The sequence below is a fragment of the Lissotriton vulgaris genome, chromosome 4_1 (genome assembly GCF_964263255.1).
Source record: "Lissotriton vulgaris chromosome 4_1, aLisVul1.2, whole genome shotgun sequence".
Lineage (NCBI taxonomy): Eukaryota > Metazoa > Chordata > Amphibia > Caudata > Salamandridae > Lissotriton > Lissotriton vulgaris.
The window spans coordinates 614,823,688-614,842,847 of NC_141691.1; the positions used below are offsets into that span (position 1 = coordinate 614,823,688).

General features: G+C 42.4%; 1 protein-coding gene across 1 annotated transcript in view; it reads left to right on the forward strand.

The window, feature by feature from the left end:
* The window catches only part of POU6F2 (POU class 6 homeobox 2), a 902,251-nt gene that overhangs the window by 734,217 nt on the left and 148,874 nt on the right, over positions 1 to 19,160 (forward strand). Inside the window, exon 5 of the mRNA XM_086964856.1 lies at positions 3,047 to 3,196. Within this exon, the coding sequence (XP_086820982.1) occupies positions 3,047 to 3,196 (150 nt within the window). The remainder of the gene's footprint in view (positions 1 to 3,046; positions 3,197 to 19,160) is intronic.

The window sequence follows — 19,160 nt, forward strand, 5'->3', positions numbered from 1 at the left end:
ACAGGTCAGAAGAAATAGGAGGAAGAAGGCAAAAGTTTTGGGGATGACTTTGCATAAAGGGCCAAGTCCAGCACATATATTGTCTCGCTTGTACAAAAGGGGGAGTGGCTGGTGCCCTTCAAGAGCCCTAGGTTGTGGAGCTTAGTTTAAAAACATGTGTTTGATACACTAAGGGAATAATGTATTTTTCATGGAATGTTGCCTCTCTTGAGGGTGAAACTAATCTTCAAACAGTTCAGTAACAAGGATGATCTGTACTTGTGAATGGAGCTGTGCTTCACCGAATGGATAGCTCAGGAATGCGCCATATTACTAAAATATAGCTCATTCTTGCTCTAACTGCGCTGACACCCTTGTGGCTGCTCCATGCCAATGCAGGTACCCTTGCACCATGGTGCAAGAGTGCCTGTCTTACAGCCAGGATTGTTTTTATGCCAGAAGGGACACCTTCCTGCACAAAAACAATCCCCAGAGGCATTTTACGCTGTCTACACGTGCTGCAGAATTTCCAAGGACATTAAAAATAAAGGGATACTGGAGTAACCCCGGTTTATTTTAATTTTATTTATTTATTGAGTTTTCTATAGCGCTGGCTAGACCTGTAGGTATCAGAGCGCTTTACATGAGGATCAGTGAATTACAGGTTACAAGTTACACTTGTTACAAAGCATAATCAAACATAGAATTAAAAAGCAGTGTTAAGGTAAATTCGTCAGAGGAGGGGGAGGAAGGAGACAAAACAGGGAGACGGGGAGAAACTGTGTACAATGTCCGGCTGGGTAGGTGACGGCCAAGGGAAAGAACCAGGGCCAATCTCCTCTAAAGCTGTCTGGCAGCTCCACCAGGGTTATTTTTATTCTCTCAGCTACCCTAAGGAAAGAAATATCAAAGTGGTGAGGTTGAGCTCATCCTGATTTTTAGGCTACCAGGATGAAGCCTGATGTTGAAGCATGCCCTGAGGCACCACCAAGCATATTACAACTTTCCTCACCACTAGCGGTTACATGGAGGTTCTTCCTCCATGTAACTGCTAGTGGTGAGGAAAGAAAGGATAGGGCTCCCCCCCTTGCCCCTGTGCACGGGGCATGCAGGGAGACACATGTTGTGCCCCATGTAGACTTGCACCCCCAATTCCTGCAAGGGAAGGAATGCACAACATAGCATATTCCTTCCCGATGAGCCTTTAAACAGCCCTGCCATGGGGCCACCATGCTGCCTGCCTACTAGACCACAAAATTACTTATAATCTAGCGGGGTGGAGTAGGGTGGTGGCATGCCACCCGCTCCAGGACTGCCGAAACTCGTAATCAGGCACTCAGTCATCACTGTGATGTATTCAGTCATGTAAAATTGAAATTGGTTCATGAACACCTAGAACTCGGTCAGCGTTAAGGTTGAACCTCATATGAATCTCCACTCAAATACAACAGACATTTAGTACTATTGCTGACTGTTCAAGGTATTTAGTTGCTGGTAATTGACCATTTTATAGTAATCCAAACAAAATTAAATGCAATTATCAGCAGTTAGGCAATAGTAAGCTACTAGGCTATTACAAATCACAGCTCTTCACATGGCAATAATTTAGGTTTAGGAAAACATCCACTTACATAGCAGTGCAATATGAAGTAAGAACCTAATGGAGGTTGGACTGTTAGTCAGAGATGTGTGATTTTACTATGAATAGATCTTCTGTAGGATAAAGAGGTTTTTTTTGATCACCTGAATTGGCATTTAACCTTTGTGTAATGTGTGATGGCAGATAGCATCTACCTATCCTTTTACATTTCTGTGGGTAGGTGCAGTATAAGTTGTTCAGGAGAGTTTTACAAAATGATATTTGAGCATTCTTGGAATAATACTCATTGGGTGCCCATGTACGTGAGACACCGATGTGTATGATGTTACCCCCATGTCTACGTCCCAGTCTGCTGGCTGCTAAACTTGCTCATTTCTATGCCTGAAAAATGTGCCAGAACTGGTAGACCACTTTTCCTTTGTGGCCAACGACCCATATCCTGTTTAGCCTAACACCCTAATATTACCAGAGATTATAAATTGCCTGTTATTTATAGTTCTTTTCAAGAGTTTGTAATGCGTTTTATGGTGGGACTTGCTGAATGAAAAGCTGTAAAAGTGTTGGATAGAATGAAATGTGGCTTTGCCATTTTTAAAGTTTGATGTCTTAGTGGAACAATTTGAAAAATGCACTAATTTGTTTTAGAAAATTGATTTAATTAAACGTTTTGCTATGCTTTGTTGCTTTTGAATGTTGGTATCACATTTGTAATAAATTTTTAACGATTTTTAAAAAGATATTTTCTGGAAAATAAATATCTTTTGTACAGTTTCATTGTTAGTCTAAGATTTTAAAATATTTTACGATATTTCGAAAATACGATATCAGCTTATATGGTTGGAGTTATTTAGGAATTGTACTATTGGTGTTTATAACATGTAACATCTTATATTTTTTATGATTTGAATTGTTAGCTAAATAGGTTTCTAGGTAAAACTTAAAAGTTAAAACAGTTGTTTCAGAGTTGCATCGTTAAAATGGTAATTGCTAATGTTCTTAAAACAAATTACCATTTCAAACAATCTTTTTATTAATGAACCTTAAAAAAGGATAAATGTCAAACTTGTAGGGGGCAGCACTTATTTTAGAAAAACATTAAATGGGCTTGGTTTGTAGAATATTTTGTTGCAAGTGTTCGGACTGAATCTCACCACCCATTTTCATTTTACAACACACTGTTCAGGCCTGTATAAATCTTTTCATCTTCGAGGCAATAAACATGGCATCTTCTTGTCTCACAATGCTTTTCTCCATATGTCCGTGTGTCAAACTTTGTGATATTGGCAGGAAGGAGGAAATCATCTAGGGAAAGCTATAATCTAACTATTTTAAATGGGGGTCTATGACTGAAAAAATGGTCACTAAATGTACAAAGGCGCATACATTCTCTGTGCCTTAGTTAGGATGCAATTACTTTTAATTATGCATCAATAATTTGTCTACATCCTCATGTGTCTTTAATTTCAGATGGTCAACAATCCCCTAGCAAGTCAGGCGGCAGCAGCGGCAGCAGCAGCAGCCGCTATGGGCTCCATAGCAAGCTCCCAAGCCTTTGGCAATGCACTCTCCAGTCTGCAAGGGGTTACAGGTCAACTAGTGACTAATGCACAAGGACAGGTGAGTGTGCATGAATTAAAACAACAATATATTAATTTCTCTGAATGAATATTGTAACAGAAAATAATTATCACAAGTGCAATATTATTATAAGGAATGAGAAATGCCTTTATGCAACCATCAAACTATTATTCCCACCACAAAATGTTCTAACTGTATGTTTACATCTCTAATTGGAAACGACTAGAGAGGTAAATTTTTATGAAGCAACCACATTTCTGCCCATCTCATCTTTTCAGCTCTAACTAAGTGAATGGATCCGATGATCGAAAAGGTATGAAATCTATCCTAATTGGATTAATCTCCAGTGTGAAGCAAAAGTTTCACGCCAGTCCTTATTTTGTGCCGGTGGTTGCAGGTGGTGGGCAGAAAGGGGAGGAAGAGAAAGATAATACTATGGGAGCAAAGGGTGAAAGAAGGGATGGAAAAGAATCTGCAAGTGTGAGATAAAGAGACAAGAAGTGTAGCCGAGGAAAGAGGCATGAGGTGGAACCAAGACTTGGCAGCTTTCGTATTCAGCAACCCTGGCATTCAGCAATACCCCAGCACTTTTTATTTTTTGGTTTTGTTACAAGATCGCACATGCAATGTCTGTTATGAGACTAGGGGGCCCATTATTATGTCGGTCGGATCGCCACCGCCAGCATGGCGGTGGCGATCCGCCCAACATATTCCCTCGCCTGCATGCAAATTCCCCCCCCCGCCACATTACTATGGCGGGGGTTATCCCGGCGGACAGAAAGACCATCTGCCGGTTTCCTCCCGGTCTGAGAGTGTATACAGTTCATTTCACTGACTAAAATCTCCCATTTGTACACCGTGCTGGTTGTGGATTGCATAGCAAACTCAAATTTCATGCCCACTAAAGAGAATTAAGATTTGAGAACAGAAGAATGTAACATAAGTGGGATACAGTCATCTTAATACAAATCCTTGTCATTATTTTCTTATTGCATCATAATGTGCATGCACCTAGTTGCTTACAGTTATTTATTACAGGCAATTAGTGGAATCATAGTGTAGCTGTCCTTCCCAATGATTACTTTCATAGAATAGAATAACATAGCATTGGAACCAGCCATGCCTATGAGACGAGAGCTGTCAGCGTTGTCAATGTTTAGCCATGTTGTACAGAAGTGTGGCTGCTGTACAACATGGCTGAAAGTTAACAACAAAAACAAAAAGAACTATGATGCTGGGCAGAGCTGGCCTTGTCATAGCCTTTTGTTTGATTGGTACTTAGTGTATTGACTTCGAAAGAAAGAAATGCTGTGCTGGCTAGAATTTAAACCTTTTACACGTTATTGTCGGTTTACCCACAGAGCGTAGCTGCAGTCACTGCCCAGCGCAACATTAAGGGAGCGCGCTCCTAGGACCTGGCCCCCCGGTTCCCGCCCCCTCCCGCATCAGTCATTGGGAGGGCGGATCGCCGCGAGGCCTCTGACCGCCCGAGTCCTTCCGGGTCACGGCGTGACGCACTTCTGGTGGGGAGAGAGGGGGGCGGAGACTGGGGCCTATTTATGGGCCCGGGTCAGTGACCTCGGTCTCTTTGTCCCCCTTCTCCCCACATTGGACTGCTGTGCTCGCCTGCGATCGGCGCCTCCCCCTATATCCCTAGCTTAAGTTTTAAACTCCCACCCACCCGTCCCTGTGTTTAGTGGTTTGAGGGTGAAGTTGCGGTAAAGAGACCTGCGAACACTGACATTTACTCACACGATGGGTGGGAGTCTGCCCTGCGTACTCCCTAGGCCAGCACTGAGGAGGGAGACGGTAAGCTCTCCGCTTGGAGAAAGGTGACCACCGGCTGGGGAGGCTAGGGTGACAGGTTTCGAGCCTCCTGGGTTCCTGGGCAGCCTGGTGGTCGGGGGGTGGGCCCCGGATTGGCGGACAAGGATCAGAGGTGGGACCCACCACTCTAGGGAGCAGGTGGGTTGCACCTGGCGGGGGATGCCCCCCCCCCCCTTAGTGCTGGGGGTTTGTTACAAATTGAAATGTCAATTATTAAAAGTGTTTTTTATGTTTTGATAGTTATGCAATTTAACTTCCTTGTCATGTCATGTTTATGTGGTATGATAATTAAACATGCCCGTTTTAAACCCACACAAATCTCTGTCTTCGATATGCATGTGGGTTTCAGAGTTGATGGGCGGGGGCGGTGGCATGCTGGGGGGTCCGGGTCCTATGAGCTTTCATATATAAAGGTGACTCTCTGGGACAGCTGAGGGAAAGAAGAAATTTGAATGATTTCTTGAAAGCTGGCTTTCCATTGAATTCTCCTTCTATTTTTTATACTCCTAATAAAAGATATGTATTTGAAATAGTCTCACAATATCTTTCCTCCATACTTACCCTAATGCAAAACTCGTTTTGTATTATGATTTGGATCTTAATGCACGACACATATTACACAAGCAGTAACAGTGGTGCAGAAAGGCTTGTATTTTGTGCCAATGCAATGCTTCTGTAATAGGATTAATACATTTGTAAAATGGCTGATCAGTTCTATAATGTTCTTGTATCCTGCAAACAGTTTTATACTGTAAAACAAATAATAATTACAATAAATATATTTATTGAACATGATACTAAAATCCGTCTTTGGCAATGTGGTACAGCCGACAATGTCACACAACTTACAGAGTTTCATATTGAAAAAAAACATTTGGGGCAAATTGTTTTCTCTTTGATCACATTTTAGCTATTTTCATCAAGGACAGCGTGTAGTATTCTGGAAACCTGTCCTTCGTCTGCTAAGCATGGGGGGCGCGCGAGCAGGCGTCCTCAATTCTTCTGCCCCCATCCTTTCTGGGACCCAGAAAAATGCTGACCTTGTCATATTTGCAGGGTGGGGGCAGAATTGTTCCATCTCAACACTGAGGGCTGAACGATGAAGCTTGTCAGAGTGGAGCCCTATCTAATGAATCATCTTATCGCAGGTGCACACCACACATATTAAAGGAGGATTGTCTGAGCAGCCTGCCCTCTACAGTAACCTTTCAATGTCTACTTTAACCCTTGTTTCAATCCCTTTTCATCAGAGGATCACTGCATTCAGAGAGCCTTAAGTGGAGGCCTCTCTAAAGCCTGATATGATTGCTGCAACAGTGGGGCATTGTGGTGGAAGAAAAATAGGCTATAATGCGTGTAATTGGCAGTCATATTATTTGGGTGCTTGTTTGGGAAAGGCACGCTTAAGGAGCTTTACCTCTGGAAGGGAATGCTTCTCCTCATAGTAGGTCTTGGCATGTGGCATGGGATTCCTGTCAGGGCTTCAGTAAAGGCACCAGACAGAGCACTTTCACGCTGCTTGAAAGGCTGATTTGTCTTGCCATCATCTGGGCGGTCATTAATAAAATATTAACTTTTCTTGTAATATGTTTTCACCTTAAATGTGTGCACAGAATACAGACATACATTCTGCGCCATATCACATCAAATGCACGCTTCTCCGTTAAGGCGCAAAGCCACACCTGCACTGTAAACAGAGCTTCAGTGAAAAGCGGAACAGCTGTTTAAAGCTGCTGGTCCACCTTCCACTGAAGGCAGCAACATGGCCCCTGTTTCAATGGGGCAGGGATCCCTCTGCAGTCAGGTGCACTGAGTGTCTGCAGCCACCTCCAAAAGTGTGCCTGGGACCCTCATGCCCTACTCACAATGAGTACTTTGATTGGGGGTTGGAAGGGCAGGGGCTGAAACCCTAGCTGTCTGCCACTTCAATATGGTGCATGGTCAGTGCACTTTCTGACGGTCTTTCTTACCTCAGCGACTGCATCTGTAATATGGCACGGGTGCAAAGGATCCCCTCTTTACATAGGGTGATACACCCATGCAAACGAGGACACAAACATCTTGGGATCATGCACATTTTGCACCATCATGATCTATACTACAGAAGGGGACACACGAGCGTCTGCCATAGGGACCTAGGGACGCAAAACACAAGCTCAAATGCCCCTTGCTCACCTAGTGTACTGTGTATAATGTGGCACGTAGTGCCCACCCTTTGAATTAAATGTACTCACACTTACTATTGATATTACAACATTGCAGATTAGTATTACATCAGTTAAAAAATGTATGGGTTTACTGTAAACTTTTGTGACTATCCTTCCCTCCTAGTTCCAGTCATTTGCACATGAGGCCTAAATAGGAGTACCTTTCATTATCAACACCATCTTCTGGTTAAGAAAGAGGGAACTACTCTCTCTCTTTTTTTTAATTTGTAATTATTATTTCCATCTGTTTCAATTATTTTAAGTTGTATTTCTTTTGCATGGATAGAGTGGGTCAGCACAGTTTGTTTTGTTGTCATATGATCAGCATAAAATGACCAGATACATTTCCAATCCCCTAGGATTGGGTGATTCCCATTAACTCTCCTTAAGGTTCTGCTAAGTATCATTTATATACAAATTAAATACATTCATGGTTTATGGACTGCGGTGCTCCACTCCACTGTGTTGTGTTATTGTGCTGTAGGTCTCCTTATTTAAAGCGTCGGGACACTCTTTTTGAGTAGCCGTGCGCTATGCAAAAATAAATATAACATAACATAACACTAATAGAACTGAGGGATAGACTTCGTTAGTCCGCTATGTTTGCTCTTATCTGTGTGGTTCAATTCATCAGTCCAGAGATTCTTGATGTCCTGAGTTTGTGGGTCTATACCGGGCCAGAGGAGGTACCAGTCCATTGCCAGGAAGGACCCAACGCATCTCCTCCCCTGTGCAGCAGTAAGGACAGTGCTTAATTTGAGCCAGAGCTTTCCAGTGCTCCGCACCGGCACCTTATTTTCAGCACCAAGGCTATGACAGTCTGCCACATGGTGGCGCTGTCCTGCTAATTTTGGTATGAACACAACAGCAGTTTATTTTTTAAATTTACATGAACATCTTCTGGCTTAGGGGGCAGGGAATAGTCTGACTTGTCACACTTGTAGGAGTGTGAAGGCTAGTAGCTGAGTATGTGCTGTCATTGGCAACGCTGGCATGGGTTATGTGAGGTGCAAGCTGAAGTGGTCTCCCGAGGAGAGCTCTGGCACTTATCCTTTTACAAATTAAGCACTGTGATGATCCAACACATCACCTCCCCTGGCAGTAAGGATCCAACACATCACCTCCCCTGGCAGTAAGGAACCAGCACATCACCTCTCGTGGGAATAAGGAACCAACGCATCCCTTTGCTTTTTCCTGCGCCTTGCATCATTTTTTAATTTTAACGCATTCAAGGTGCTTTGTGCTGAAAGTGATGCATCCATAGATTCCTATGGACTACATTTGCTTAACCTTTGAAAACTGATATCTTTACTTGTGTATGTTGGATTTTCATCATTTCAGTCTTATTTTATTCAGATAAATATTGGCTACTTTTTAAACTGGTGTGTACTCATTTTGTAGTATTTCACTGTGTTGCTTAGTGTGTATGTATGATCGCTTTACACATTGCCTCAGAGATAAGCCTGACTGCTCATGCCAAGCTACCAAAGGGGTAAACAGGGGTTATCTTAGCTGTGTGACTCCCCTACCCTGATTAGAGTGAAGGTCCCTACTTGGACAGGGTGCACACCACTGCTGGTAGACTTGGCATCTTTGGCGTGATATACCCTGCCTTTTTGCCTCTATCACCTGTATTTTTGATGCTGCGCTGGATTTCGTTTTTGCTGGCTTAGATGCTTTGGGAAGTTTGCCACTGCTGATCAGTGTTAAAGTGCACGTGATCCCTGTGTAAATTGTTATTACAATTGGTTCTCCCTGGTTGGGATATACGATTTACTGGTAAGTCCCTAGTAAAATTAAATGAGTGTGCCAGGACCAGTAAATCAAATGGTAATAGGGGGCCTGCAGCACTGATTGTGTCACTTACATGAGTAGCCATGTAAAGGTATCTCAGACCTGCCACTGCAGTGTCAGCGCACAGTTTTAAACTGCCATATCAACCTGGCAAGTGCACACACTTGAGAGCCCCTAACCTTCCATTTTCTTACATGGAAGACACCCATATGGTTGGCCCAAAGTACCCTCATGGGCAGGGTGCAGTGTTTATGAAAGCCAGGACAATACTGGTGTGCATGACATGTCCTGATAGTGAAATACAGTGTTTTTAGTTTTTCACTATTGAAAGGCTAACTGTCCCGGAGGATAGAATGGGAGATACTGTGTAATATCTAACAAGTATAACTTCGCTTTGGGACAAGATGGAAAAATAAAGTTTTAGCTCTATGAACTCAGAATTGAATAAAATATCTTTTAGTAAAGATGATTTTTAAATTATGTGTTGGAAAATGCCACTTGTAGAAAGTGTCTACCAAAAGGGTTTGGCCCAAAATCAGTAAGACTCTGCTATAAATACTAAACAGCAAGAAAAGTGCCAATACTGATTGCCATTCACTCACCCAATCACACTGTGATCACATAACCCAATTACTTTGATCAATTACATTTATTAAAAAAGTCAATTTTTATTTTTTATGTGAGAAAAGGTTTGTTTTTTTAGAGAAAACTTGATTCATTTTGAAAAATTCATAAATTGTTGACATACCCAGGAATTACAAAGCTTACAAAATGCAAAAATGTACCAAACATATAAATAGCATAATATATATACGATACAATTACAATATATAACAACATTTTATTTTTCATTTTTTGCTCAGCTTCTGTACAGTTTTAGCTGCAATAATTCCATGATACCCCTGACAGCTACCTAACCAAGGAAAATCAAACATATTCGCTGGGGCAATCGTCAAATAGTGACCCTACTGGGCTCATATCCAATGTTTTTTAAAGACACTTCAAAATCATTACATATAAGCTACAGTGGTAACACACATATATACCAATTATTTGGCTAATAGAAAAGCTTTTGACGCGTTTCGAACCCTGACATGTTTCTTTGAGCATTCTCCTCAGGACACAGAAAGCAAGAAGAGCTGAAAATTAACAAAAAAACTAACATTAACAAAAAGTGCTAATCAACACTTTCACACTTTAATCCATTCAATCAACAACCCAATTTACCTCCATCTCCTACGTTCACTCAATGGTCCTCACTTCAGAAAGACACCTGAGGACTGCCGCAATCTAAATCAATCAGTAACAAATACTGATGTTAGTTGCATTCCTCAAAATACTAACCGCTGTACTAGTGCCTAGCAACAATGATTCACTTACTTTTAACTTTGCCAAATCAAGAAGGGACAACTCCGTCTGACCCAAGATTTTCTTTTCTTTTTTTCTGTTGAGTTAAAGGACCGGTAGTCAGAGTTATTATTTGTGTGCCCCGCCGCCACCCCCATAAAATTGTTATCAAAACCTGGAAGTGCCCAGCTTTGCCTCATCTATGTCATTCAGTGACGCAAACGGGGAATTCCTATCTTGATCCTTCTGGTAGCATAAAGCGTTGGCTTCTGGTAGCATAAAACTTTGGAGTCAGCTCGTATCACATTTATTCTGAAAATTAAGTATTTGTGGTCTGCTGGCTACTTCTAATTGAACAAGACTTAACCTGTTGCTTTAAGTGTGAGAGTTCGTGTTAATGACATGACCAGTATCGATTTATTCTATACCCGCTGCTGCTAGTAGATGCGTTATATGTCAGCCTCTTCCTGGCCCTTCGTGTTTGACCTACCAGGGCGGATTTCCTCATAGTTAAAATTCCAGGTATTTTTTGGATTATGGCTTGGCCAGTGTGGATTTACATATTTATCTTTATTCGCTGGTGTGAGCAGACGTGTTAATTATCCCTTGTAGTCCACTTCTGAGCTACGGAAAGGAATCCACTTGTGGCATGTCGAAAAAGCTTTTTAAAAGTCAAGAAATCGCAACATAAGATCTTCAACGGAGCTCCTGTTATTTCTCTGATAAAAATTATCCACATCCGGGTTAGAGGGACACATGATCGAGACCTGCTTTCCTACATGTTTGGCCTCAAGAATGGCTTTATTTTCATAATGATAGAGCCATTTTCACCATATAAAGGGGTGGAAGAACTTTATTGTGGATTGTGTTTCTTTCACTAGGCAACGTTTGTCCTGAAGCCAAATTGGAGGCTTCTGGGAGTTGTAGTCCGGTGACTTATTTTTGCCATAAATGAATCAGTATGGACAGTGTACCTCTAATGGTCCAGTTTGAGAGTTCTAACAACTGAAGGCAAATTGGTGTGAAAGTGTTGATTAGCACTTTTTGTTAACGTTATTTTTTTGTTAATTTTCGGCTCTTCTTGCATTCTGTGTCCTGAGGAGAACCTTCAAAGAAACACGTTGACTGCTTTTCTGTTAGCCAAATAAGTGGTCTATATATGTGTTGCCATTGTTGCTCATATATAATTGATTTTAAAGAGTTTCTTTAAAAAAACATTAGGTATGAGCTCAGTAGGGTCACTATTTTGCGATTACCTCCGGGAATACGTGTGAATTTTACTTAGGTGGCTGTCAGGGGTATCATGGTACAATTGCAGTTAAAATTTAGCAAAAACTTTAAAAATTATTTTTGTTATGTATTGTACATGTATCGTTTATATGTTATGTTATTCGTATGTTTGGTACACTTTTGCATTTTGTAAACTTTGTAATTCTTGTGTATGCCAACAATTTATGAATTTTTCAAAATGAATCAAGTTTTCTCTAAAAAAACAAACCTTTTCTCACATAAAAAATAAAAATTGACTTTTTGAATAAATTCAATTGATCATAGTAATTGGGTTATGTGATCACGGTGTGAATGGGTGAATGAATGGCAATCAGTATCAGCACTTTCCTTGTTGTTTACTTTTAGGAAGTAGTCATTTTCTGTTCAACCATTCTGTGTGCTTCTGCCTGTTTGCGGATTGACTATCTCGTTTTCGAGTGACAGGGGCTGAGGGTGTGCATTCACTGTAGACAGCCACTGGTGATGGGGGTGTGAGGTGTGCCTGGCCGGTCCTGGATGACTCAGAGCTGAGCTGAATAGACCTTGGCTGCATTTAGAGTAGTGAGAGGAGTTTTCCTTGCACCTGAATAGGGCCTGTCTCCCTTGTACAATGCTGTCACCTCTGTGGTCATACTGCACCAGTGAGGACAGAACTGTTTTGGACCGGGCCCAGAGACCCTTGCACAAAGAAGAACAAAGACAAAGTGGGGTATAAGTAAAGGACCTTAAACCCCAGAACTTTGGATTACTTCTGGACTCAAGAGGAACCTTTGCCAAGGAGAAGTGCTGAAGAGCTGTGAGGAGGAGTACTTCCCCTCTGCTGTGTGCTGTGCGGGGCTGGTCTGCAGTTGTTGCTTCTGATAAGGAAAGGACAAAGACAGGAACTGTGCTGTGAACCTGCTGGAAGAAGAATCTGTACGGGACTGTGTGTGCTGGCCTCCTGTTCTGAAGTCTCAGGGACACAAAGACTTTAACCCCAGCTCTCCCTAACTCTACTGCCTAGAGTTCTTACCTGCAAGGAGGTGCCTATTCCAGTTTTGGGCCTCTGAAGGTTGTTCCTGCTATTGTGAGTTAAAAGCAGCTTAAAACAAGAAACAAGTAAAGAAATCTGTGAAACCATCAGTAATGCCGCCACAACCAGCACCGAGGCCAAGGGCACCACTCGTGAAGTGCATGACGCACTGCTCTGCCTGCACCGCAGCTCTGACACACTTCGACGCCTGCCAGCACCTGCAGTTATCACCATTTCCAATGCCAGTGCTCGCACCGACTCCGTCACAGCCAGCGCCTGCATCCTGTTATCGCAGCGCCGATAACCGCAGAGGGTGACTCCACGAACTTGCTGACTTCACATCCCCTAACGGGAAACTGATGCCTCACCGCCGATGCAACTGACTCCCCCTGTTCTGTGGCAGCCAGGGAGCCGGCCACGACCTCTGCACCGATGCCTCATCTCCATGACACTATGCATCGTCATAGACTTCATTATCCAAAGCCTCTGTTTGTTTGGGGGTCCATGTGGCTCCATGCCCAATGCTGTACACCTCGCAGTTAGCACCGTACTTTGGATTTTTTGCTTTCACAACTAGGGGTGGGCAAACAATTCCACTCCACCCGCGGAGTTCACTGACTTTTGTCCAGTCTGTGCTCCTTGCGGAGTGCTGAGTTCCGAAAAACTCTGAGAAGTGACGCAGAGCAGAGTTTTTTCTATTAAGCTGCTTGCCATTAGTCTGTTGGTGTGCTCTCGCAAGAAAAAAATTCCACTGTAGACCTCCTCCCAGCAAGAATTCTGTTCATGGGCATTCGCAACAGGTCGCGACCGCTTGCGGTGAGAAATCTGCCATTCGCGTTGAGGAAGCTGACGCTTGAGTAGAATGCCTACTCAAGCTGGCAGAAAGGAGTAGCGTACTCTGGCGCAATGCATAGTGCTGTTCACGCTGACTTTAAAGCGCGAGACAAATTCCCACGCTAAAAATCAGTGTGAGCAGCACGACTTAATCGACTCTGCCACTTGTGGAACTCCGCAGAGCAGGGCTGGGTTTTTCTGGCTTTTCGCGGAGTTCTGTAAAATAAAACTCAGAGAAGCTAAGTATCATTTATATACAAATTAAATACATTCATGGTTTATGGACTGCGGTGCTCCACTCCACTGTGTTGTGTTATTGTGCTGTAGGTCTCCTTATTTAAAGCGCCGGGACACTCTTTTTGAGTAGCCGTGCGCTATGCAAAAATAAATATAACATAACATAACACTAATAGAATTGAGGGATAGACTTCGTTAGTCCGCTATGTTTGCTCTTATCTGTGTGGTTCAATTCATCAGTCCAGAGATTCTTGATGTCCTGAGTTTGTGGGTCTATACCGGGCCAGAGGAGGAACCAGTCCATTGCCAGGAAGGACCCAACGCATCTCCTCCCCTGTGCAGCAGTAAGGACAGTGCTTAATTTGAGCCAGAGCTTTCCAGTGCTCCGCACCGGCACCTTATTTTCAGCACCAAGGCTATGACAGTCTGCCACATGGTGGCGCTGTCCTGCTAATTTTGGTATGAACACAACAGCAGTTTATTTTTTAAATTTACATGAACATCTTCTGGCTTAGGGGGCAGGGAATAGTCTGACTTGTCACACTTGTAGGAGTGTGAAGGCTAGTAGCTGAGTATGTGCTGTCATTGGCAACGCTGGCATGGGTTATGTGAGGTGCAAGCTGAAGTGGCCTCCCGAGGAGAGCTCTGGCACTTATCCTTTTACAAATTAAGCACTGTGATGATCCAACACATCACCTCCCCTGGCAGTAAGGATCCAACACATCACCTCCCCTGGCAGTAAGGAACCAGCGCATCACCTCTCGTGGGAATAAGGAACCAACGCATCCCTTTGCTTTTTCCTGCGCCTTGCATCATTTTTTAATTTTAACGCATTCAAGGTGCTTTGTGCTGAAAGTGATGCATCCATAGATTCCTATGGACTACATTTGCTTAACCTTTGAAAACTGATATCTTTACTTGTGTATGTTGGATTTTCATCATTTCAGTCTTATTTTATTCAGATAAATATTGGCTACTTTTTAAACTGGTGTGTACTCATTTTGTAGTATTTCACTGTGTTGCTTAGTGTGTATGTATGATTGCTTTACACATTGCCTCAGAGATAAGCCTGACTGCTCATGCCAAGCTACCAAAGGGGTAAACAGGGGTTATCTTAGCTGTGTGACTCCCTTACCCTGATTAGAGTGAAGGTCCCTACTTGGACAGGGTGCACACCACTGCTGGTAGACTTGGCATCTTTGGCGTGATATACCCTGCCTTTTTGCCTCTATCACCTGTATTTTTGATGCTGCGCTGGATTTCGTTTTTGCTGGCTTAGATGCTTTGGGAAGTTTGTCACTGCTGATCAGTGTTAAAGTGCACGTGATCCCTGTGTAAATTGTTATTACAATTGGTTCTCCCTGGTTGGGATATACGATTTACTGGTAAGTCCCTAGTAAAATTAAATGAGTGTGCCAGGACCAGTAAATCAAATGGTAATAGGGGGCCTGCAGCACTGATTGTGTCACTTACATGAGTAGCCATGTAAAGGTATCTCAGACCTGCCACTGCAGTGTCAGCGCACAGTTTTAAACTGCCATATCAACCTGGCAAGTGCACACACTTGAGAGCCCCTAACCTTCCATTTTCTTACATGGAAGACACCCATATGGTTGGCCCAAAGTACCCTCATGGGCAGGGTGCAGTGTTTATGAAAGCCAGGACAATACTGGTGTGCATGACATGTCCTGATAGTGAAATACAGTGTTTTTAGTTTTTCACTATTGAAAGGCTAACTGTCCCGGAGGATAGAATGGGAGATACTGTGTAATATCTAACAAGTATAACTTCGCTTTGGGACAAGATGGAAAAATAAAGTTTTAGCTCTATGAACTCAGAATTGAATAAAATATCTTTTAGTAAAGATGATTTTTAAATTATGTGTTGGAAAATGCCACTTGTAGAAAGTGACTACCAAAAGGGTTTGGCCCAAAATCAGTAAGACTCTGCTATAAATACTAAACAGCAAGAAAAGTGCCAATACTGATTGCCATTCACTCACCCAATCACACTGGGATCACATAACCCAATTACTTTGATCAATTACATTTATTAAAAAAGTCAATTTTTATTTTTTATGTGAGAAAAGGTTTGTTTTTTTAGAGAAAACTTGATTCATTTTGAAAAATTCATAAATTGTTGACATACCCAGGAATTACAAAGCTTACAAAATGCAAAAATGTACCAAACATATAAATATCATAATATATATACGATACAATTACAATATATAACAACATTTTATTTTTCATTTTTTGCTCAGCTTCTGTACAGTTTTAGCTGCAATAATTCCATGATACCCCTGACAGCTACCTAACCAAGGAAAATCAAACATATTCGCTGGGGCAATCGTCAAATAGTGACCCTACTGGGCTCATATCCAATGTTTTTTAAAGACACTTCAAAATCATTACATATAAGCTACAGTGGTAACACACATATATACCAATTATTTGGCTAATAGAAAAGCTTTTGACGCGTTTCGAACCCTGACATGTTTCTTTGAGCATTCTCCTCAGGACACAGAAAGCAAGAAGAGCTGAAAATTAACAAAAAAACTAACATTAACAAAAAGTGCTAATCAACACTTTCACACTTTAATCCATTCAATCAACAACCCAATTTACCTCCATCTCCTACGTTCACTCAATGGTCCTCACTTCAGAAAGACACCTGAGGACTGCCGCAATCTAAATCAATCAGTAACAAATACTGATGTTAGTTGCATTCCTCAAAATACTAACCGCTGTACTAGTGCCTAGCAACAATGATTCACTTACTTTTAACTTTGCCAAATCAAGAAGGGACAACTCCGTCTGACCCAAGATTTTCTTTTCTTTTTTTCTGTTGAGTTAAAGGACCGGTAGTCAGAGTTATTATTTGTGTGCCCCGCCGCCACCCCCATAAAATTGTTATCAAAACCTGGAAGTGCCCAGCTTTGCCTCATCTATGTCATTCAGTGACGCAAACGGGGAATTCCTATCTTGATCCTTCTGGTAGCATAAAGCGTTGGCTTCTGGTAGCATAAAACTTTGGAGTCAGCTCGTATCACATTTATTCTGAAAATTAAGTATTTGTGGTCTGCTGGCTACTTCTAATTGAACAAGACTTAACCTGTTGCTTTAAGTGTGAGAGTTCGTGTTAATGACATGACCAGTATCGATTTATTCTATACCCGCTGCTGCTAGTAGATGCGTTATATGTCAGCCTCTTCCTGGCCCTTCGTGTTTGACCTACCAGGGCGGACTTCCTCATAGTTAAAATTCCAGGTATTTTTTGGATTATGGCTTGGCCAGTGTGGATTTACATATTTATCTTTATTCGCTGGTGTGAGCAGACGTGTTAATTATCCCTTGTAGTCCACTTCTGAGCTACGGAAAGGAATCCACTTGTGGCATGTCGAAAAAGCTTTTTAAAAGTCAAGAAATCGCAACATAAGATCTTCAACGGAGCTTCTGTTATTTCTCTGATAAAAATTATCCACATCCGGGTTAGAGGGACACATGATCGAGACCTGCTTTCCTACATGTTTGGCCTCAAGAATGGCTTTATTTTCATAATGATAGAGCCATTTTCACCATATAAAGGGGTGGAAGAACTTTATTGTGGATTGTGTTTCTTTCACTAGGCAACGTTTGTCCTGAAGCCAAATTGGAGGCTTCTGGGAGTTGTAGTCCGGTGACTTATTTTTGCCATAAATGAATCAGTATGGACAGTGTACCTCTAATGGTCCAGTTTGAGAGTTCTAACAACTGAAGGCAAATTGGTGTGAAAGTGTTGATTAGCACTTTTTGTTAACGTTAGTTTTTTGTTAATTTTCGGCTCTTCTTGCATTCTGTGTCCTGAGGAGAACCTTCAAAGAAACACGTTGACTGCTTTTCTGTTAGCCAAATAAGTGGTCTATATATGTGTTGCCATTGTTGCTCATATATAATTGATTTTAAAGAGTTTCTTTAAAAAAACATTAGGTATGAGCTCAGTAGGGTCACTATTTTGCGATTACCTCCGGGAATACGTGTGAATTTTACTTAGGTGGCTGTCAGGGGTATCATGGTACAATTGCAGTTAAAATTTAGCAAAAACTTTAAAAATTATTTTTGTTATGTATTGTACATGTATCGATTATATGTTATGTTATTCGTATGTTTGGTACACTTTTGCATTTTGTAAACTTTGTAATTCTTGTGTATGTCAACAATTTATTAATTTTTCAAAATGAATCAAGTTTTCTCTAAAAAAACAAACCTTTTCTCACATAAAAAATAAAAATTGACTTTTTTAATAAATTCAATTGATCATAGTAATTGGGTTATGTGATCACGGTGTGAATGGGTGAATGAATGGCAATCAGTATCAGCACTTTCCTTGTTGTTTACTTTTAGGAAGTAGTCATTTTCTGTTCAACCATTCTGTGTGCTTCTGCCTGTTTGCGGATTGACTATCTCGTTTTCGAGTGACAGGGGCTGAGGGTGTGCATTCACTGTAGACAGCCACTGGTGATGGGGGTGTGAGGTGTGCCTGGCCGGTCCTGGATGACTCAGAGCTGAGCTGAATAGACCTTGGCTGCATTTAGAGTAGTGAGAGGAGTTTTCCTTGCACCTGAATAGGGCCTGTCTCCCTTGTACAATGCTGTCACCTCTGTGGTCATACTGCACCAGTGAGGACAGAACTGTTTTGGACCGGGCCCAGAGACCCTTGCACAAAGAAGAACAAAGACAAAGTGGGGTATAAGTAAAGGACCTTAAACCCCAGAACTTTGGATTACTTCTGGACTCAAGAGGAACCTTTGCCAAGGAGAAGTGCTGAAGAGCTGTGAGGAGGAGTACTTCCCCTCTGCTGTGTGCTGTGCGGGGCTGGTCTGCAGTTGTTGCTTCTGATAAGGAAAGGACAAAGACAGGAACTGTGCTGTGAACCTGCTGGAAGAAGAATCTGTACGGGACTGTGTGTGCTGGCCTCCTGTTCTGAAGTCTCAGGGACACAAAGACTTTAACCCCAGCTCTCCCTAACTCTACTGCCTAGAGTTCTTACCTGCAAGGAGGTGCCTATTCCAGTTTTGGGCCTCTGAAGGTTGTTCCTGCTATTGTGAGTTAAAAGCAGCTTAAAACAAGAAACAAGTAAAGAAATCTGTGAAACTATCAGTAATGCCGCCACAACCAGCACCGAGGCCAAGGGCACCACTCGTGAAGTGCATGACGCACTGCTCTGCCTGCACCGCAGCTCTGACACACTTCGACGCCTGCCAGCACCTGCAGTTATCACCATTTCCAATGCCAGTGCTCGCACCGACTCCGTCACAGCCAGCGCCTGCATCCTGTTATCGCAGCGCCGATAACCGCAGAGGGTGACTCCACGAACTTGCTGACTTCACATCCCCTAACGGGAAACTGATGCCTCACCGCCGATGCAACTGACTCCCCCTGTTCTGTGGCAGCCAGGGAGCCGGCCACGACCTCTGCACCGATGCCTCATCTCCATG